Here is a 24,246-nt window from a genome sequence, read left to right on the forward strand (position 1 = left end):
TGTAGTGCTGGAAATCTCTGTTTTATAATATCTTTTGGAACCACCTGCTTTTTCATCAGAAGGTGTGTGCACTGTCTACCAAGACGTTGTTTTGAATGTTATCTAAATTGTAGGGCAGCAGGAACAGACAATGTTTCCATATTGTGTGTGCCAACAGCACTGCCAGTACTATTGTCCCTGATCAGGAAAGATATCACCCAGGGACCTTTAGAGCTGCTTGTCTCTAGAGCATGGAACAAGAAGTCTCTGTAGGTTTAAATGTGTGCTTAGTATATGCATGAGTTAGAAGATTTTGCTTTGAGGATCATATCCCATTGGATAGATAACATGCGAGTACAAGACTGAAGAGAAAGGGATGCATGGCTACAAAGCTACAAAAGTGTAATTACATAAGTGTAATTGGTCAAAAAGAAGGATTTAAAAAAAAACAGTGTTTATTCAAGCTATCATAAAAGCAAATAATTCAATGTATATTTACATGGAACTAATATGAACACCTAATAAAAGTCCTCCTCTAATACCCCACACAGAAGTTTTTCCAATACCAGGTTGTCTAATGACCAGACTGTATTTTAACTGCAGTCATGAAAAATTGGGTCAGCCATCTAACTGTGCTGCTTGGCAGGTGTGTCCAGACTACAAAATTTGCTACAAACATTTACTAATCCCTAAAGCAGTTTGTGTATAAGTATTTGAGCCACGTATTTAGCTTTCTGACTACAGGGTATTTTTAAGCAGCTTACTTAATGTATACACCAAGGACACGCAGGAACATCCTAATCCAGGAGTGGGCAAACTTTTTCAGTCAGGGGCCACAATCTGATATAAAATTTGAAAGAGGGGCCGGGCCGATGGGAGAGTGAGAGGGGTTATGCCAGCATGACGCTACTGAACGTAACATCATGATGGCATAACCCCGGCCACTCTCCTATCGCAGATCTGAGCCTGTGATGGGAGAGTGGGCGGGTTGTGTGCAGGGACACAGGGACGCAACGGGGGACGTGTTTCATGGCTCTGACCAGTGCGCCCCCACCAGTGGGGTCCTTCTCCTGACCCTGCTCGGGATGGCACCAGCCAGAGCTGCAGACCACCTAAAGGGCCGAAGAACCAACCTTATTAGCCGTATACAGGCCATGGGCCGTATTTTGCCCATGCCTGTCCTAATCAATGGTAGCAACACAAAAGGCTTTAGGCAAGAGATGGTGGTGGAATTCTTCCTTGGGGCATATTGCCTCCATGTTCCATAGTGATAAAATAAGGAGCTATTTTAATACTTTTACCAAGACATCTGACCATTTTTTTGAAAATACAGGCTGGCACTGGATAGCATTACAGGCAGTTTGCATGTCATATTGTAACAATGCATTACAATGTATTACTGTGTTCCATACCTTTGAACTGTTATGTTGGCATCTGTGGGTTCCAGAGAACCATCCATCACTGGAGCACTGGTCAATGTCTATTTTTTGCAGGTTCACATCCACTTTAAGGACTCCCCTGGAAGACAAAAAGAAAAACTATTTTAAAAAACAGTAAGCATTTTAATATAATCTGTGTATGTTAGAGCTATATACAATACTCCACAACACACAAAATTACACACAATGATACAAAATTATTTTTTTTCCAGAAATATGGACCTGGTGTAAGCCAAAAAACATAATTGGATCATTTTAAACATTAAAACAACAACAATAAAAACAAAATGGACTGTGGGAATGGGCTACAGGCTTAGATTTTAAATATTTATTATTCCTTGTGAATTTTTTAAACTTTTTTTTGCATTGTTCTACATAAAGTTGAGGGAACTGTCCTGTAGAATTTTGTGGGGGGGGGGTCAGTGCTTTTTTTAGGATAAAACTGGCACACAAACAAGTGTGATAATCCAGCACAGCGAAAGGTGAAGTTCTTGGTTAGTTATATTATTATTTTTTTAAAAGATAAATGATTAAAGGGACACACTGTTCTTCAATATATACATGCACCTGCAGGAGACAGATTAAGTAATTCAAACTTCAGAATTTTCAACAAAAGTAGGTGGTGTTATATAACAATAAATGTGTATATAAATTAGTGCATGCTACATTCAAGGTATGCTATCACCATTGCCACTGTGTTACATTGACTTTTCACTTTCAAGCCCTCAAATGTCTGGTGTCATAGTGGACCACATGTATAGCACCAAGGCAATTAAAGATAGATAGGAGGATTTTGATCTGCTTTAGAGAGGAACTAAACCTGGCTGACTCACCTGTCTGTGTTCCAACACTGGGTACCGCCATCTTCCTTCTCTTCTTACGAAAGATTTTTGGTCATCTTGATTGGCTGTAGTAGGATGACGTAACTCACACCCAGGCGGGTGGGAATTCCTTCCTCTCAGCACACAAAGCTGGGATTGCTGGGATTGTTGTGTTTCCACTGAGAAATTAAGATTTGATAATTTGGGGTTGTGTTTCACCTTATCATAAAACAGCCGGTCTCATCCAGGATTCTATGGAACCCCAGGGTTCCTCCGGAGGTTGCTAAGGGTTCTTCGAACCGTGGCTGCTTGACCTGCTATTTATGATGCCTGCCAAGTTCTGGGCCAACGCTACTTGTTAGAGCACCCTGACTCTAATGATGTTCTTAGTTGTCTGTAAAGGTGGTATTCTATCCAACATGGGCACTCTTTCTACTAGCCATCAAATTAGAAGGCTTTTCCTCCAATAAATTGGTTTTAGCAGGTGTTCCCCAAGACCTGAAAATTATGGTACAGGTTCCTCATAGGTAAAAAGGTTGCAAAAGTCGATTCTAGATCAAAAAAATATATGTTTTATTATGGAAGAGTTAAACTTTATTCACAATTTTGTCTTACGGTAATTAGAAAGTCTATTAAAGCATCAGACTAAACCACTGGCCAGCATTAAGCCCCAGTTGGCCAATGTGACTGTTCCGAAACGTGTTGGTGTTGCAATTTTTCCACTTAGTTTACCGCACGACTTTACATAACTTTTGCAACTTGTTATCATTTTAAAAAAAAAGATAATGATAACATTCTGCATGAAAACTGACACGTGAACACCTACTAAGGTTCTGTTCTCTGATAGAACTTAGCCTGCCTTATATTAAATGTTCACAAACTAAAATACTCAAGTTGCCATGGGGACTGACAATAAGCTGCATCATTACACAGTTGATGATAGAAGTTACTGTATCTCACACTTGCCAGGAGATTCATCATTGTCTCCCTTTTTAATCTTGCAAACATGTTATAATTATATAGCCCCAGACAATTTTCAGAACTATCCTGCCTGGTAGATGTTTGTAATATACTAGAAGATTTATTGTCTGAATTTGATTCTGGGAAATGTGGTGGCAGCATACTACTTAATACCAAACTGGAGTGGGGTTTTCTCTTAAATTTAGTACTTGGAGAGGAATCTATTCATTATAGGGATGAGCAAAATGTAGAAAAATTTCACTTGGGATGTGTGCCTACACCTGCCACCCAAACTGCCCACACCAACCCCAATCTGGAGGCAGGATACAGAGTAAAATGTGTGTGCTGGGTGCAGGATTCAGGAGAAACACCAAATTGTGTGTGCTGGGTGCAGGACACAGGGGAAGATCAATGGGTTTGCTGGGTGCAGAATACAGAGAAAATATTAATGAGTGCTCTAGGTACAGATAACAGGAGACCAATGTATGTGCTGGGTACATAATACAGTAAGGGACCAATGTATGTGCTGGGTACATAATACAGTAAGGGACCAATGTATGTGCTGGGTACATAATACAGTAAGGGACCAATGTATGTGCTGGGTACATATTACAGTAAGAGATCAATGTATGTGATAGGTGCAGGATACAGGGAAAGACCTATGTGTGTGCTGGGTACATATTATAGGGAGAGAGAAGTGTGTGAGCTGGGTGCAGGTTACAGGAAGAGACCAACGTGTGCTGGGCAGAGGATATGTGGAAAACCAATGTGCTGGGGGGCATTACACATACAATAGTTGGTTAGAGTTTTCCTTGCTCATTTACCATGAAAAATGAGCTTCATTATATGAGTTCTGCACCCATAATTATGAAAGGGGAGGATGCTGCTAGTTTAATTATCATATCACATATCATTCCTCTGTAGGCAATTTTTCTTTAAGCTATAAGTATGTCTAGGTTATATTTCTGTTAGGTGTTAAGAACTATTCAGGTGAAAAAATTTGCAGTCAAAAGAATGTCACCAAACTGAGCTAAGAACACTGCTAATTAAATTCCGCTCTTTATACAATTAAAAGAGCATGAAGGCTCATCTTGTTTTCAAATGTTAGAAAGCTGCTGCTAGAAAGATCACATATGAGCAGTAAGAGCTATAAATAATACAGAGAAATCAGCATTAATCCATGAGAACCAATCAGGTTTTACAGTTCAGCATTTTACGGAGACAGAACAACATAACATTCCCACTGTCCAGTCCTGGCTGGTTGGTTGTGGTACTTATTTTCGCTCTAGCAGAGTCCCAGTTCTAGGGTAAGAAAACTACCAGCTATCATAAAACCCGGAAAACAGATTACATTTGACACCACTGTAGAAAACTGACCATGGGTCTATTTTTGTTTCTCATTTGACTCCTGCCATAGAAGTAACGTCTTGTATGAGCGCTTTCATTTCCAGCCCACTGATCAATGACTGGCTCTTGAACTCTTCAGCATAGTGTAAGCCAGTTTTGGGAAAAATGAAAATGAAAATGAATAAATTAACCTGCCACTAGGGTTTTGCTTGTTTTAATCTAAAGGGAGGGGGTAAATGAAAAGGACACAGTTAGGTCCTTTCATATTTTCCAACTTCATTGGGATCGTAAGCTGTAAATTTTTACCGTCACAATTTTACCGCAATAGAAAAGGCCACATACCCCAACAGAAAAGGAAAGATGAATCTGTCCAGTAGGGACAGAGGTCACAAACAAAAACCTGGAAAAAGTTCTACCAATGTGAAACAAGAAAAAAAGAATGCAAAATTTTATCAAGAAGAAAAATATACCTTACAGCACCACGGGGTGTATCTGATACCTTGTAACTTACGTTTAATCTGTAGATCCCAAAAAAAGCAGCTAAAATGCTAGTTTGAAGCAAACTCCATCTGTTCTCACCAGCATGAAGATCCCTGACTACCTCGGATCTAACATCTGAAAGTGAATTTGGTTGGGAGGAAAGCACTGATTGGCTGCAATAACACCTCTCATGGATCTGGTCAGAAGAACTAATGGGAAATCAATGACACTTCCCTTGGTCACAAGAATTTAGCTGTTCTTACATGTGGTTCCACTTCTAATTCTGTTCTTAGGTTGGGGCAAACATATCATCTCCTATGGGAAAATCTCACCAACACAGTGTGGGTTTGATATAGGAAGTCACAAGGTGATCTGAATCAGTTAGTAATGAGCTTTTCTTTACCCTTAAACAGTGGCACAGATCTAAACGAATGCCATATGGTACACTCGGCACAGCATGATATATCTCAAATGGAAATGAATCCAATTCCCACAGCAAAATCTGTCAACATATATATGAAGGAATAACACAGGCAACCGACTCTGCCAAACAATTCATCTGCAGAAAGTCATTTGTTTATTTTATTCTGAAGCACATGACAGATGAGTTCATCGCAAACAAAAACAAAATAACCCAAAATAGCTCCATATCCTAAATGTGATTTATTTTCAGATTTTAAGCCTAACGTGATCATTTTCTGAAACTGTACATAAATGCATTATTGATATTCAGGTTCTGAATTTGAAAAACTTGAAAAAGTGGCATAGCAAGAGCATGTATTTTAATCCCTGGACACTACTCTGTGTACAAACAGTGCAAGAAATGATTCTATATAACAGCTCGCAGAATTATTTATTTAATTTCTATTACATTGTAATTGGATGCTGATAGACCTGCAAAAAGCTGGCCATTTTATATCATTAATAAACTGCTGCATATGCACCAGCTGACGGCCAAGGATGTATTCTATACATTGCATTTGTACCCTCTGTTAGGTAGTCAATGACATGATAATATTATGGTAATTGTAGGATTAGAACAAGCTCACAGTTGTTGTTGCAGCTATAAGCTTGCTTCAATTACATTATAAAGCTTCTTGTAATAGGGATTTACATGGCTACAAAACCACATGGTCACTGGCATTTGGGGCCAGAAGAACAGGTTTCTAGTTTTTGGTGCTTAGATTGATGCCCAAATTCCACACCAACTAGCCTTCTGACCCTTTTTCTCTACACTAACCCACTCGGTAAACTAACACTAACCCTTTCTTTAATCCTAAAACCAACAAACCAAATAAGCATAAGATAGATCCTCCCTGTAACCATAACCCTAATACATCCTATTACCTCAACATAAATCCTCACTGCATCTCTAATTTTCCTTATCACAAGGGCACCCGGCTCCCCAACATACACACATACATACATCCCCCTGTAACCACATAGTTAATGATTTTTTTATGTACTTAATGAATCCTTGTGCAAAAGATCTTGGGTCCTGGTGCCAGACACTCCACTGTCTCACCTCCAAACATGTCCTGTTCTGTTACCCATCCCATTGACATATGCACACTTTAGTCAACAGGATGCTGAGCAGGGAGTTAGAAGGTACAAATTGGAGTACAGCATTACTACATATAGTCCACATCTAATCAAAATGACTCTATTGGAGCACCCTAAGACAATGTACACCTATAGGCAACACCTTTAGACTTGAAGAGTTTAGAAAGTCACTGTGACGTGTTTCTGTTTATATGATCTTGGGTAAAGCTTCATGTTTTATGGGTTCCCGTTTCCAATATCCATTAATGCAAGGATATCAATCACTTATTTCATGTCTTCTGTTGAATGTGATGAAATGCTTGGCCATTATGGCTAAATGAAGCATAATTCTGCAAAATGTTCAGCTCAAGATACAGCATGGACCATATGAAAACTCTTGGACCATATGAAAACTCAGCTTACTTTAAGGAAAACAGAACTGTGCTTAGAGGCACAACTTGTTTTCCAGCCACATCCCAGTTTGCAATTGCAATTGAGAGAAACTACAAATCATCTTTATGAAAACCGTGTAATGCTTGTCATGTCTTCTGGGTCTGTTTCATTGCTTGTCCCCTGCTGGGTAATGTGGTTCTTCCGACCAGATGCTATCTCACTACAGCAAGGTAAAACTACAGTTCTAAAGGACACAAGAAAAACCAATGGGCCCAGCAGGGAACATGCTCTCCAACACATTTGGAAATATCAGATATCGGTGGTGCTTGTAACTGTGAAAGACAGCAAATAATTCACTTACCACCCACCAAAATGCTCAGTATATTTCTTCTTTTACAGGGATCTACTGTATTGTTTTCATGCTTTCATTTTCTTTTTTAAACACTCTGATTAAGATATCTCTATCTCTAAGGGTAAGGTTAACTGATGGGCTAATAGCCCTAGCTGAAGCCACCCCAATACACTGTAACTGCTCTGTTAATCCGAAAGGGGAACTTGGACCTAATAATATAAAGGTATTGTTGGATTGGAAGGAACAGCAGATATTCAAATAACACATAAAATGTAACATTTTAACATACTGAAGTTTAAGAAGTGGAATGGATAACAGTTTTTTGCAACATAATGGTGACTGGTGCACTGAAGACTGCTGGGGTATTGATCAATGACTAGGAGAGGTGGAGAAAGAAAAATGCAAAAAGTGGATAGAAACAATGAAATGCTTGCAATGCAGGTCCCCAGGTACAGTCTTTTCTCCAGCATGACATTACCAAACCTCACTCGAAATCTGGGAAGACAAACAGTCCAAAGGTACGATGCAGATGTACAGCTAAAGGGTGTAACTACATGAAGTATTCCGCTATCCCATAAAAAATTAAAGATATAAAAAAGATTAAAGATAATACAAAATTCTAGATGTTCCCTATGGCATACATTATAATCAATCATAAATCAAGTTATATTTTAGTTTAAAAAATATCCTACAGTTTTCTCTTGACATAAACTTCAGAGGTTCTCTTTCATCAGAAGAGGCAAATGGATGAGTAAGGAATCAGCCACTTTAAAATGGCTGACCTTGCAGTGAAAGCATTCCGCAGGTATTGCTCCAAGATTGCTATTCAGCTCTCGGTATCAACTCTCCAGCTGACTTTGGGGATATTTACAGCGCAAGCTCATTTGCAAACATGTCCCTTGCTCTGAAAATCTAATTAAATAACTGGAACCCCCTGTTGATCTTGACAGAAGAAATCAATCAGTGGAAAAAGGAAAGTGTCTTCTGTGTGTTCTAATAACTATGCAGAGAGAGCTGCCCATTGTTTGCCTCTCAAGGTGTCACTGTCACAGAGAAGAACAGAAACAAATACATGAGTCACACTGGCTCCTGACATTCAATGCCGGATTACCATGTCCCAGACACAGGACCACTTTCTCCCTAGGACAACCTTGTACACTTTCCAACTTTGAAATCATGCTTAGAAAACTGATTTCATGTTTAGAAAACTTTTTTTATAGCAACTCCAGTTTAAAAAAAAACACCATGATATGAACAATCTTTCATGCTATGGGTAGTCATTCCTTTAAAAGGGGAGACATTTTAAAAAGCTGGATGTATGTAGTAGATGGAGGTTGGGTATGGAAAGGTGATCCAAATGCCAAATGATTGATTTTCTCAATTATCTTGGCATCATTGGTTGCATGGTTTTTATTGCACAAGCAGTTCTGTTTATGTACTATGGCAGTGACAGCACACGTCCTTACCTCTAGCAATATTTTGTGATTGTTTGTGAACAATATAAACCTTTTTGGACAGCCCACTATTCAGTCTAGTGCCAGCTGTAGACCCAAAAGTGACTCTTTTGGGGTTAAAAATGTTCTGGACAAAAGTTCCTGCAAAAGAAAAACTTTTATACCTATATTTCCACAAGCATGCCCTTTTTTCTCTCTATTCCAGTGTTCAAGTGGCATTTGTCATTTGGGTGATTGTTGAATGCTTGTGTTTCCTCACTGTACAATGTTGTTCCAACCTCTAAGTCCTGTAGTGATGTAGGGGTCAGAGGAAGAACCCCTAGTAAGAAGAAAAGGCCACAGATATTAAACATTTACAAGAATGTTGATGCAATGATCCTGTATGGTCTAAGGAAGAGGCGTTAGCCAAAGGGCTACAAAGAGCACTAGCCAATAGCAGCTGATTGGAAAACAGGCTCTTAGCATGGATACTAATTCCGGGATTACCATGTGTTCCCCAAGGTCACTGAGAGTAGAGAATCTGGACACGTGCTGCTATCTGAGATAACAATTTATACAATTTACTTTTTTTGTGGCTGGGATAGGAACACACAGAGTAAATCCTGAGAACAGACAGGACAGGTGAGAGGTAAAAGAAAACAGTAGGTTTATAGGGGGAATCTAAGGATCTGCTTCAGTGTCAATGGCATCAGTTTGATATAAGTTGGGAAGTGCCTGAAATTATTCAGAATTCATAGACAGGTGCATTTGGTCATTGGTTTGCAGTTGATCTCCTAATGAACTGCACCTGATGTACTTCAAGCAAGTTACATTCTCATAGACTCATATTGGATTTCTAAACAAAATCAAAAGCACAACCAGCTTATCTACAGAGGCCTTTAACTCAGGGTAGAGAAGAAAAGACAAAGGTCCCTCTAAATTGGGCAGGAGAACAATTAGAGGTCAGAAGCAGATCACAAGCCACCCAAAAGCAACAAAAATATAAAAAAAGGTAGAAGACCATAAGCCACATGGAATTACCCACAGTACACAAGAGGTCATATGGTATAGGAAAAGAAGCATGCCTTGCCATTCCAGCAAGAATGTGCAGGGCATCATCACGTATTTGCGACATGTGCACCCACAGTGGTGTCCACTGAGGCTGAGGGTAATTTCCCAACAGTTGAATACTGAAGAGCCTTCCTGCAGTGCTGGAATGAACAAATGGTAGGGGACAAAAGACACCAGTAATTATATATCTCCTTCTAATTTTCTATTTTCTTCTAAAATACTTTTTAACCTAGCAGGGTAACTTTAATCTAATTCTATACAATTTGTCTCTTCAATCTCATTCAGATCTTCCAACAAGTGCAATAGTGCAAGGATCTTAGCTGCATGCACATATGCTAACAAGGAACATGCCAACAGAGAAATGAGCATCAGAAATTAGATCATCAGCTGTTCCTACACTGTCCAAGGCTGGGGGGAAAGAGGTAACCTATCTTAACTACAGGTCATCAGGCTGCCAAATACACTGGATGGATGGATATAAAAAAATCTTTTTGGCAGCAAAATCAGCTGAATTTCAATTGTGTATTTGGCCATTTGTCTGGAGTTCAACTTCAAACATTTTTTATTTAGAGTTAAAAGCATTTAAAAAAAGAATAAAACCAATAGTATTTGTAAGTTCATCCATTTACTTATTTAACTGGTTCACGAAACGGCTGCAAATTCTACTAAAAATTATCCACAGCTCCCCCATGTATGGTAAATGCTTCTCTTTAAGTGACTCCCTTTATTAGTATAAGCGTTATTTGTTGTATTAAGTCCTGTGTAATGAGATAAAGTTTTCCTATTCTTGGCGCAGTTCAGCAGCAAAGCAGCCGATGACAGCTGAAACACGCTGGCACTCTTATAATGAGATCTAAATTTCCTTGTGCACACTGCATTACTTTCCTGGATGGAATGAGAAATGCACGGCTCCATGGAAACTCACAATAAAGTAAAGGATTTTTAAATGTGGCAACGACAAGAGCTCATAAATCAACTCTTGCAGAGAATCTGCCATTTCAAAGTTTAGTCTCCCTCAGTTTTTACGGAAGGGCAATATATTAAACATTAGGGGGTAGCAGGCTGTTGCACTAAATAGTTAAAGATATAATTTCAATGATTCATCTTTGGATACTGAGGAGACACTGCAAAGGTGAGGATATTATAAAAGCTGCACATCCTACGATGAGCAATCCCTGGCTTCTTCATCCTAATGACCTTCAAGGACAGTTAGAGGTCAACGCATCATTCAGCATGAATTGTCATAGATTGGTTTGTAATCTCTTCTCTGTTGTAAATATAATCTATAGCTAAACACTGAATGTTACAGGGGCAAAATTCATATATTTTAAATAAGGATGGCAAATAAAATTGAAACTTGAAATGCCCATTGCATGCTAAAATACGCAGAGATAACTGTAAACGTCAATGGTTTGTTCCAATCCATATCCACATAATGAGGATCAAGGATAAACAAAACTACCCTGGTTGGATTGGCTGGATTGTTTCAAATTCAGCAACCCAAACTCAGTAGACTATCCCATTAGTGTCTATGGTGGGGTGAATCCTGTTAGGAAACTCTTCCCATTTTTGGATTTCAAAGTCACATCTGACTATTATCTATGGCAGTCTGCATGCCATGGGCACACATAGGCATCCCACCCCCTAAGACTAACAACAACCTGTCATGGCAGCACATTATCTGCATGGAGTTTGCAGGTTCTCCCCGTGTCTGCCTGGGTTTCCTCCCACATCCCAAAAACATGCAGTGAGGTTAATTGGCTTCTCCCTAAAAATTGACCTTGGACTACATTAATGATATATGACTATGGTAGGGACATTAGATTGTGAGCTGCTTTGAGGGACATATAGTGACACGACTATGGACTTTGTACAGCGCTGCATAATATGATGGCGCTAGATAAATACTGTGTAATAATAATAAAAAGCCATTTTGAAATTTTCACTACTCCTCCCAAGAACCAGTCCACTGCTTGGATTGATGGCTATGAGAATGGTGATGCAAGGGGCTGCAATGGTTTCAGCAAGCTATATACAGCTCCCTGCTAGATCTTAGAAATAGGCAGCAGAAAGAGCTATAAACAAACTCTTTTTACAGGTGGATTTTTTATTTGTAAAGGAATAATTTCCATCCAGGATTCCATGTAATCAGGCTTCTCCTGCTGTTCAAGTCTACTGTCACATTCTTATTTATAAACAAAGGTATTTTTACATGAACCCTGCTGACTACAAACAGTAGTATAACATATGACCACTATTTCTATAAAGAGATCTTAAAAGTGAATTTTATATATAAAAAATAATGAGGCTCTTCAATGGTGTACAGAATATTCTACGCTATATTCTATATTCTAATAAACAGCGCTCATTAGTAGGAAGCATACTTTCTACCTCGCAACACGCTAACAAGGGTACTATGGCATCCCTGTTCAAATACATTGCACCATTTATGTCAAAGAATTATAATTGCCAGCAAAGCTTCATTTTCTATGAATAAACTATTTATCATTTTCAAATCCGATGTTAAGTTAGATTTTTCTAAATGAAGTATTGGAAAGTGCAAAGCCTATATATTTATAGTGCAGTAGGTCATAGCAATTTTAGTGAACAATTCAATTTCAGCTTATTGAAGATGTGTAAAATGTGTCACTGCATTTTTTAAAAATAAATTAAGCAAAGTATGATGTGTTTTCAGTATAAGTGCATTTTGAGACATAGTGGTGCTCTGGCCTTTGCAGCGCTGGGCCCCAGGTTACAATCTTAGCAGTACACTATCTGCATGGAGTTTACAGGTTCTCATCGTGTTTGTGTTGCTTTCCTCAGGTTTTCCTCCCACATCCCAAAAACATGCAGTAAGGTTAATTGGCTTCCCTCCAAAAATTGACCTTTAGACTGTATTAAAGACATATGACTATGGTAGGGACATTAGATTGTGGGCTTCTTTGAGGGACAGCTAGTGGCATGAATATAGAGTTTGTACAACACTGCGTAACACGATGGCACTATATAAATACTAATAGTACTAATAGTACTAATAAATACTAATACTAGAGTAATAATAATAGTTGCATTTGACAGAAAACTTTAATAGAGTATTATTCAAAAAAGCCCAAATTCCAATAAAATCTAGAACACACATGTGTTTACTTCTCCATGACAGTTGAAAGTTTCCCCCAGTATTTAAATTCTCAGTCCTGAGATCTTTCCTGCACTAACAATATCATTCTATAGACTAGAACAGGGCTGTACTACATTATTATTATTATTATTATTATTTTTATTATTAATAATAATAATAATAATAATAAACAGGATTTATATAGCGCCAACATATTACACAGCGCTGTACATTAAATAGGGGTTGCAAATAACAGACAGATACAGGCAATGACACAGGAGGAGAAGACCCTGCCTAGAAGAGCTTACAATCTAGTAGGTGGAAGAATTTACACACAATAGGATGGGAGATATGTATTGGTGGGAAGTAGTGGTGGTTGCAAAAGACAGAAGAAGATGGGTAGGCAAGTTTGAAAAAATGGGTTTTGAGCGCTCTTTTAAATTAGCAGAAAGTAGGAGCAAGCTGAATAGGAAGAAGACCATTCCAGAGAGTTGGGGCGGCTCTAGAGAAGTTTTGTATCCGTGCGTGTGATGTGGTTATGAGTGAGGAAGTCATTAGTAGGTCATTGGAGGAGCGGAGAGAGCAGCTGGGAGAGAATTTTTTTTCCAGGTCAGAAATGTAAGTGAGACAAGAACTGTGGAGGGATTTAAAGGCAAAGCACAGGAGATGAATTTGAATCTAAGGTAAAATGGAAGCTAATGGAGAGAACTACAAAGAGATGCAGCGGAAGAGGAGCGGAGGGAAGGATGGATGAGTCTGGCTGCAGCATTCATAATAGATTGTAGAGGAGAGAATCGGGTTAGTGGAATACCAGCGAGAAGGATGTTACAGTAGTCCAGACGAGAGATGATAGGAGCATGTACAAGGAGTTTGGTGGTCTCAGGGGACAGGTAGGGGCGGATTTTGGAGATGCTGCGTAGATGAAAGTGACAGGACCTCTAAATGATCTGAATATGGGGGGTAAATGAGAGGGCAGAGTCAAAGGTGACACCAAGACAACGTGCCTGAGGAGATGGTCGAATAACAGTGTTATTAATAGATTGCATTGAAAGGTGGGGCAGTAAAGCAAAGCCACTGGGTAGGACTGCAAAATAGGATTCTGAACTTGTAATTTACAAAACTGTTGCTCCCTGTAATATAAGGGGGTTGAGGTGCAACTGGTATCTTCAGCAGTAACACTGAGAGAGTATTCTCCCAGCCTTTTCACCCAGCAGCAGGCTCCAATGGCAAAGAGAAGCCGAAGCATCAGACAGCTCACAAATAAAAAGTCATGTGGGTAGCTAATTGATAGTATCTTTCTAATATGTTACATGTGCACCCAGAAATGGAACCTTAGCCAACCCAAATCTCTACGAACCCAGAACAGAACCTACAGTAGACTCCTAGATTTGTTTTCTCCATATTAGACGCAAACCCTAGAGCCCTTGTGTAGGGGATAACTACTTACACCAAAATGGATAAAATGATTAGACACTTTGTTAACTGTCATCAGTTTCTCTGTCCCCAATAGGAATATTCACCCTATTTATTCTGGTAAGGATTGTCATTTGAAATAAAAAAAAATCCCAAAATTGGAGTCTATTTAAAAAGCAACAAATATGACATTCACCAAACATTCCCTAATGGAAATCTTCCAGGTCAGTGTGTGGCAGTGAGTGATTCTCTACAAGGTATTGTCACTGAATGTTAGACTTATAAAGAGATCCCTTGGGGTTGGCACCAGAACAGGGGACAAGGGACAATCATTTCCTGTGGCACTAAGATTCTGATTACTTTACAGAGAATTCCTCTCATTTCCTGTTGTGCCTGAAGGAAAGAATGAAAAGGGAAGTTACCCCAATAGGTCAAAGATGGCAAAAACGTCTGAGTAACAAAAAACAAATTTTAAATGAACCACCAAATTATGGGACTTTTAAGGCCAACAATTATCAGAAGGTTATTTTCACAAAATTTTCTTTATTAGGCAACATTAAAAAAATAATTTAAAAAAACAAACAAACAAACATGATTAAAAACATTTGTCACATGATAGATACACCTATTGGGGTTCTCCCTAAATGGTTATCCACGTTATGTTTTAGTTACATTTTTAGAAGGGACATGCTTTAAAAATGCTTAAATCTGTTTAAAATTGAGTGTTTGCTACATCCAAAAATATGTATTTATATTTCCTGACTGTCAGGGTTTTACATCTCCTGTTCTACAATGTATAGTGTATTACAAGACTGCACTTGAATCAGTACACATTTGTTGTACCGGAGATTTCTTTGTCCAATATTTATTCCTTATCAAGTAAATTTTTGTAAAAGATATATTAACATAAAAATATGCGCTGTGAAAATTGAAGTCATAGTAATCTTCAATATATGTTTGCTTACAAATTTATATGGCAGTTTATTCAACCTCTAAATTTTAATACGGAATGCTGCAATTCAACTAAGGTTTAGTTTCTGTATTCACCACAGCACTGCCAGCACTCTTGTATCTTTATTTTATTTCAGAAACTGAAAAAACTGTAAAACCAAACAAGAGTAGACGTTTTCCATTTTAAACACCTCTAAAAGCTTTGCAATTTTAAAACCTCAAAAAAAGCTTTCTGCTTCCATTGTTCCTTGACAGAAAAGCGGAGGTCATTTATTAAAGTCCCCAATGTGCTAAATCCAGGTCACTGCTGGAGTCACAGAGTTTTGAACAATAAGAATAAGTGGTGCACCCCAGTGGTGGACAATTGGTTCTTAAAGGAGTAATATGGTCAGTATATAATGCTCTTATTTGTTGTAAACGGTATCGGCACTTGAATACAATTTCTAAATTAACTAAATTAATGGAATAATTTTACCTATTTCCTTTCTAAACAGAACCTACAATATTCAGCCTCATGTAAATAGTTTAAGAATTATTCTAAAGTTTTCTAAAAGTTGAATTTTAAAACCATAAGAATCTTTTTTTTAAATGAAGCAATGGATTTATTGACTGACTGTAAACAGATTGGTTTGATTTCTTATCCTTGAATGTTCAAATGACCAAAAGAAGACGTCCCACATCATTAAGCTCAGGGGGTTTCTTTTAATGGGTACTCTTAATGCTACTGCATATAAAGATATTGTAGATAATTGTGCACTTTCAACCTTGTGGAAATAATTTCCTATTTCAGCATTATTGCATCCTGTGTGCAAATTCAGTTCTATAAAGACATGGTTTGATGGGTTTGATATGGATCTTCAGTGGCCTGTACCTGCCCTTTTGCTTGCTCATGTTTCCGACTTCAAACCTTCTGAACGTCTTTGAAATTAATTAGGATGCTAATTGTGAGAGAGGTCTTCTCACCAACAGTACTCATCCTTACAAGTGTCCTAATGGCAGAAACAGCATAAATTACCAAAGGCACCACAAAAACACTGAGAGCAGCTTTCCTAGAAAAGTACAGCAAATGAGGGGAATTCCATATTATTGTTTAGTTTTGGAACCCAGCTAATTGTTAGCTAGGTGTAGGACCACCATCAGACATTCTTGGCCTCATACTAGGTAAACTTCCTGGGCCATGTTTAAAAGTTCCAGCATTGCAAAAGCTTTTTTGATTGGGCCAGGTACACCCATTCAGCCCTACAGTGTAACCCAGACCTATTTATTATAAGTATTCAGGCAAGAAAACTAAGCTCAAAACTTGTTGTTGTTGGGTGTAAGTATTAAATATAATTAAGTTGTCATTAAAAAATATTAAACTTCCATATTTTAATAATTCAAATGTTTTATAATAAAAATAGAACTAACTGAATAATTTAAAAGTCCAGGTAAACCTCAGCCTCCAATCAACTTCTTCCACTTGGTTCAGTAAATTTACTATTAAAAGCAGAAACCAAAAGTAAAGTTGTATTTTATTATACAGTGTTTCAGTTTGATGTCTGGGATTATACACTAAAGACCTTGTCTCTATTCCAATTTTCTGCATTTCTGGCCTAGAACATTGTCCTATGTGTTAATTTTTAAGTGTCACAATGCTGCTTTTTTCCATGTATACTATTGTATGCATAACATGAGTATGGTCTTGCAAAGCCAAAATGTCCTATAAACCACTAATGGAAACTGAACAGTGTTACAAATCAGCAGGTCAGGAGAAAGGTTAGTGAATATTATGTTAGGAAAACTACCAGGTACTGTAGACATGCTATAAAAGGTGGTCAGAGACTGCAGATAAGCTACAAGAGATAGGCAGAGACTGCAGGTATTCTCTGACAGTTGTTGTAGACTGGGGACATGCTTTAGGAAACTGGAGACATACACCTTTGTTCTTTATTTCTCCTACTTCATCTTACTGCTGAAAATACCTTACCCAACCCTGGTTCTTCTTTGCCTTCATACAACCACTTTCATGGCTAAGTGCAAATTACCTTCATCTGCTTAAAAACCTACAACCGGAATAATCTTTTTAGTATACTTCCCACTCCCCCTTTATCTTGCATTTGGGAACAGCTCTTCTTTCTGCAACAAATGTTCACATAACTTTAATTTTATAATTAACAACACTTGTAATCATCATCATGAGTGGATAATTTCTATGCAGCCTTTAACCTTGATATCAGTCTCTAGCAAATCCCCTGAGGAAGCCTTTTGGTGAAACGCGTCGGGATAGAGACAAAGGAACCAATTGACACAGTTGAACTATATACCAACATATTTTTTATCCCGTGTGACAAGACAACATGGGATACACTACGTATTATTTAGTATAGAAAAACTATGTATAGCACAGAAACCTGGGTCTATGTCATACTTAGGTGTTAAGAATTCATATGGTTTTGACAAAAATTAGAACTTTTTAACTGTATGTGGCCAAAAAAGCCTGATTTTCTCTCTCTCTTATTACTAAAATTCTTTAGTTCTAAACTTAGCTTATCCATTACCTCTTTTCTTGCTCTTCAACTGCTTCTAAGCAGTTCTAAGCTGCTTTAAAGTTCTACACAATCTGTTTCTTCCACGCACTTCCTCGCTAATATCCAGATACCACCCCAACATCCTCCTAGATTGAAGGCTTGCAGGGGCATGGTTGCCCTTTGTTAGTTTCTTGCTATTACTTTATGTTTTGTTGTTGTTTGTATTTTTACCTGTTTTTTGTAGATGATTGAACTTTATAAATCAATAATATTAGTAATAATAACAACAATGATAACCCTTTGCCTTTCTGGAGGATATACTAGACTGGCTGGATGATCTTGCCCATGCACTTACAGATAATGATGTAGGATGTTTGAAGAACCTCATTGTCAACAGACATCTCTTATCAGCTGCCACTCCCTGATCTAAAATAAGGTCTCCCTTGCTTGTTAGTGCAATGCATAATTTAGTAATCACAAGATCCTTCATGTGACAATATTTTAGATTACAGTATTCGAAACAAGGCTGTTCTTCGTAATGCGAGTGGAGCATTTTAAGAGGCATATAATCTTTTTAAAAAAGCACAAGGTCTTCTGGTACCTTTCCTGCTGCACCTAAAGCTGAAACTGTTCCATTGTAAGGAATCATTTCAAAAAGTCTAGAAAACTGTCAATACTAGAAGTATCCTTCTCCTGTGCACCCTCAGTATTCACTGGCTCCTTCCTCTGATCTCTAAGTCACTACTGTGTCTTGAAATGTCGGTTTTCTAGCAGACTTCATGAAACACTTCCTCAGCAATGGAGTGCCATTGAGCAGCACAGGCAGCAGGAAATGTATTTAACAGTCTTCTTTTCAGGTAACAGCTTTATTATTGCCTTGGTATTAGAAACAAGGTCACACGTTGATGCAATAGGTGGTAATAGATAGGTATTGTCCTTGGTCCTAGCCGCTATTCTACATGGTAAGAAACCCAAGGGACCTTCAAGCCACTGGTAACATAAGCCTAGCGCATACAGAGCTAAATGGTGATTCCAAAAACTTCCTTTAGGACTTAACTTTACTGCCTTGATTGGGAGATCTGCATTGTCAGTTAGTTCTCATTTTAGTTGGTGGAGAATCCCGGTAAAGTATAAACCTTTTCACTCAAGAAAATCTACAACCATTGACTCCAAGAGTTCAAACCTAAATTACCAAGGTTATGATCCTGCAAAAATTATTAGGTCAACAATGTCAGAGTTCCTTGATATCAGTTTTTAGTAACAAGTTTAGAAAATGTAGAAATAGCTGTATTTTCTTAGTTCTAATGTGGTGACACCTATCCTAATATGCCATCTTGACTGTAGGTGGAGGTGGTATTGTAATGTAATTACCATCTGCCACTTCAATACTTCATTCTTTATGACAATGACATTTTAGACAATTAACTGTTCACTAGAAATGACGGGAATGACTCATACAATGGTATTTTAATATATCTGTATATAGAGTGTAGAAAGACTTAGTGCCTAATTGACTATAAGACTACAGTTCACTCAATCATTACAAGGAAGAAAAATCATAGCCAATAGGACCTATTGTAAAATTTCAAAAGTCCACTTTACATTTGTATTCAATTTTGGTATAAAAACAAACATTTTTACTCTTTCATGTTTTGTCATTTTTATAGTTTTACTGATAAGAGATAAAACCGTCTCTAAAAGCGACTGGGACACTAAAGTTTCTGGTTTGGTCAACACTGCATGAATATTTTTGTTCCTGCAGACTTGAAGTCAATTTTTGGACCAGTGAAAAGTAAATCACTCTTTTATTTTACTGTAAGGACTTTTTCAAGTACAGACATGGGCAATATTTTACCAAAAAATAGGTAATTATAGTAATTTAGAGAAATCTTTGGATATATTATTCTTCACTACCAAGTATAATATCCCACACACACATACAGAACAAGCAACCAACCAGCTCGGAATCCCCTAAACCTTTTTGATTTGCTTCCTAACTCTGACCCTCATTTACTAATTGACTTTCAAAATGGAACCCTTTGAACTAATCCTTGTCTGTGTGATAATATTCTGGGGCAATTATGGTCCATGCAGTAAAACTGAAAATTATTGACAAATTTAAGTAATAAAAATGGCAAACAGCAAATTAACTGCAACTGTGACTACATGATAAATGATAATAATTATAATGTTATAGTCATGATAGAGACTGACCAGCAATGTTCTGTGATTGGTGATTTCCTTGCACAGGTAAGAGGACAATAGCCAGAAGCCACTGTAATACCACCAAGGGCGTTGTGTTGGTTACAAGAATGATTGGCCTGGAAATATAAATTGGCATGCATAGAAACATGAAACCAAAAATGGTTCAAACACATCTGGTACTATACACCATAGTTTTCTGAATATTTAGTGTGATTTGGGTTAAATGCTGATCGTGTGAATAGCTAGTGAAATCAAATCTGAATGGCTGGCATGTGTAAACATTGTATTGAAAGCCAACAGCAGAAGTTGAATCCTACAAATTGTATTTGCAAATATACAATATAAAGTATCATGTCATACCAAATCCTAGCCAATAATGCTAATGCTACAAAGGCACACATTACTCGGTTTTAACTCCAGGCATCATTTCATGTTTAATGGAGAAAGTGCCATTGATACAATGTTTAGATGTACTTGAAATGTTATTAATGCATTATAAAATTAAATATTAAAATTGTAAGAGTGGTAATATAAAAGGAGGATGGATTATTACCAAGCAGAAAACATAGCTTGGCTCCATTTAAACATAGGAATTAGTAAATGATGTTTCAGATTGTTGACCAAACCACCAAACTAGTGAGTTTATGTGTTATTTACAGTTAAAAGAAGATAACCGAAGGACTGGCTATTACACCACAGCCACCCTAATGCTCCATAAGAAGTCAGTCTCCAGCTATTCAGTGTGCTGCTGAGGACGGTAATCCTGACTTTATTGGCTTATTGCATCTAATAACTGCATTGAGTTTGCCCCAGGTCAAGTCATTCACGGAAATCCCCTGGTCTTAAAAACAAATTACCCCAATTCCTTCTAAACTCAGTCATTCAAGAGCAAAATCCTTTAACTGGCATAGCTGTTTGCATTGCCTCTCTCACTGCCAATTGCCATGATTACCCAGATTGAGTCTGGCTTATGTCCATGCTTGTATTTAGAGAAGAAGATGAAGAAGAAGACATTAATATATTATAGTACTGTATGTACTTCAACACATGATTAATAAGTAATGGAGAGGCATAATGAGGTTACTGCAGAGGCTTCTTCTTCATCCTCCTTAGACTTATCACTAGTCCAGCGCACAAAGGGTGAGCCGTTTTAGTGAGCTATTTTTAGCAAACTGTTGCTGGTGTGTGCATGTGTGATTGTGTGTATCTAGGTGTACATGCGGTATGTGTTGGCGTCTGTATTTGAACATGGGTGAATGGCGTTTGTGTGTACATATGTGTGTTGGTGTGTGTCAGTGAGTGTGTAAATTGAACATATGTGTCTGAAAATGTGTGCTCATGATTGGAGGGGGGAAGTGTTGTGTGTCTGTGTGTTACTGTGTGTGTCTCTTCTATGTGTAAGAGAGAGAAAATAAGTGTAGGTAGTGTTGGGTGCCTGACTGTAAGTTAGTGACTGGCAGCAGGAGAGAGAATGAGTGTGTGTATATATGTGTGTATATATGTGTGTATGTGTGTGCCCATTATTTTAGGACATGTCTGTTTTCAAGAACAATGAGATGTTCTTTCCAATTGGTAAAATTATGAATGCAATTGTGCAGCCACTAATTACACAGTGTAGTGTAAGTAATAACATAGCAGCTATAGTTATTACGTTTATTAAGCCTGCAGTCCTACCCAGGGTTATCTGTCTGAACAATAGATTCAATTTTAGCTTTCCACAACGTCCTGTGTAATTAAGAAACTTAATTAGTCTGCAGTTGTTATTATGCAAATACACGATTAACAGAATTCCACCAAATATCACAGATTTGTAAACAGCTCCTAGTGAAAACCTTGTATTAGAATTTCCTTATTACAAGTTGATTGTCATTTTGGCACCAGCTAGTTCTAATAACAAAATTGTCTATTCCACATTGTGCACGTTTTGTGAAGGTTCACATTTATCTAGATGATAGAGGTAGTTGGTCACATTTGGCTGGACTTGCTCTGCAATGTTGAAGACACTCATCTAAGTTGCCTTTTTGGCTATGACGAGTGTCTGAAGCATTAAAAGCCACATATCTGCCTTGATATGGGGTGACTGGATTTGGGTACCTGGGTTAAGAGTAGAGGTAGTTGGTCACATTTGGCTGGATTTGTTCTGCATAGTTGAAGACACTCGACCAGGTTGCTTTTGGGACTTTGAAGAGTGTCTGGAGCATTTAAAGCCACATATCTGCCATTAATATAGGGTGATTGGATTAGGGTACCTGTGTTAACCATGTGGCTTTGGACCATGGGGTATGTCCTTGACCCTCAGAGGAAGAAGATACTTGGCTAAGTGGCAAAAGGTATTTAACATTCCAGAACAAGTCTAGTTCAACGTGACTTACTACTACCTGCTCTTTTATAGAGTTTACTTTAAAAAAGGTTCCCATGAAGGTTCTCATTTATCCAGATCTGGTAGAGGTAGTTGGCCACATTTGGCTGGATTTGTTCTGCATAGTTGAAAACACTCAACCAGGTTGCTTTTGAGACTTTGAAGAGTGTCTGAAGCATTTAAAGCCACATATCTGCCTGGATATGGGGTGATTGGATTAGGGTACCTGGGTTAACCATGTGGCTATGGACTATGGTGTATGTCCTTGACCCTCAGAGGAAGAAGATACTTGGCTAAGTGGCAAAAGGTCTTTAACATTCCAGAACAAGTCTAGTTCAATGTAGCTTAGCATAGAGTTTACTTTAAAAAAAATATCCTCTTACCTGAATTCCCGTACATAGTTTGGCTTAAGCCCATAAAATGCAGCAGAAAGCGTTAAAAGCCAGTTGGGTTTGTATTTCCCTTGGTCGCATTCTAAAAAAGGAGAAGACCACCTAACGTGACTTTTGTTGGTGATATAGCTGGTTCCTTTTTTCCAGCTCTCTTCCAAAGTTTTAGCACCATTGGTGGACCTCTTGTGATGGTGTGGCCTCATCTTGTGTCTCAAGGTGTGAAACCAGTCTGTTTCCTGGCTAGCATTGGCCAAGTGGTGAACTGAGGAGGACAAGTCCTCCAGGAGAATCTTATCCTCTACTCTGGTACCTTGCAGATACACCTGAGGGATATGGGAATCGGGGTCCACGTTGACAGTGATGGCCACCCTGAAGATGCTGGGCTCTTCTTCTAAAATACTCCTGATCAGGGCTTTGTACCACTCCAGATCCCTGTGGGCAGAGTGCTCCTTTGACTTATTGCTCTGCAACATCATGTTTAAAAAGTTAGCTGAATGGACCAGCAGTTCTACAGAGCTGTTGAGAGACTGGTGAGTGGTCCTGGGGGATAACCCGGACAGGCTGCTCAGCTGGTACCTTTTGGAGCAGTTGGCACGTCTGAGTTCATTGGAGTCCCCGGTGTAGAGGAAGGAGGCCACATGCTTGGGGAGATCCTCAGCCAGGCTGGGCGCCGCTCGGCTGCTGTCCGTGGTCCTGATCCATAGCGCCGCACGCTCCATGCTGTAGATCGGCTGCTGCGCGTCCCGGGGCTTCTTCAGCGCTTCCTGGCGAGCCGAACGCCCTTCACCATCCCAGCTAGACGCCGCCGACCAACCGACACTGGCCATAAAGGCTGCAAAAATAGCAACCCGAGCCATGATCATTATTATCGCTGGATTTCTAATATCCCTGCATCACCTGTGGTCACTGGAGGAAAAAACAGATAAAGCTCCAGCCTTCCCTCCCAGCAGGCTTCCAGTTACGCAGACAAGCGCCTTGATGTGAGCAGGTTACATCCCATCTGGATCCCCGCATATTCCCGAGGACTTCCAATGTCTGCATCTCCCGGGGTAATCCCGGCACTTCATCTGAGCCCGGACATCTCCTCCCTCCCCCCCGGGGATCCGCTGCCTTGCATGGGGCGAGCGATCAGCTAATTGACTACTTGGATGAGCTTAGGAAAAAAAACACTCCGCCTTCCCCAGCTTCGGAAAAGGATTTAACTACACTTTGCAACAGCCAAACACGTACAGCTTGCAACCTCCCTCCCACCAGGCTGCTATAGGTATGCATGCGCCTTCCCAGGGCTGTGTATGGGCAGACTGCATGTCAATCACTGCACAGCCATTTGTAAAGGCTGCAAGAAGAAAGGTGCAAGGAGCTGTCCAGTGCTGAATGTGGAAATCACACTGCTGCACACACTCATGCAATTTATTACTAATATTAATATTATTACAATATTATTACAATTTTATTACATTTATATTTACTATTATTATTATTAC

The 24,246-nt window shown here is 38.7% G+C and overlaps 1 protein-coding gene across 1 annotated transcript in view; it reads right to left on the reverse strand.

Annotated features, from left to right (window-relative positions):
- GPR158 (G protein-coupled receptor 158) overlaps positions 1-23,941 on the reverse strand; it is a 124,763-nt gene extending 100,822 nt beyond the window's left edge. The window contains exons 1-2 of the mRNA XM_072412708.1: positions 22,754-23,941; positions 1,392-1,497 (exon numbers count right to left, since the gene is read on the reverse strand). Of these exons, the coding sequence (XP_072268809.1) occupies positions 1,392-1,497; positions 22,754-23,625 (978 nt within the window). The 5' untranslated portion in view covers positions 23,626-23,941. The remainder of the gene's footprint in view (positions 1-1,391; positions 1,498-22,753) is intronic.
- Positions 23,942-24,246: the final 305 nt, after the last annotated feature.

This window comes from Pyxicephalus adspersus, chromosome 5 (assembly GCF_032062135.1).
Source record: "Pyxicephalus adspersus chromosome 5, UCB_Pads_2.0, whole genome shotgun sequence".
Taxonomy (NCBI): domain Eukaryota; kingdom Metazoa; phylum Chordata; class Amphibia; order Anura; family Pyxicephalidae; genus Pyxicephalus; species Pyxicephalus adspersus.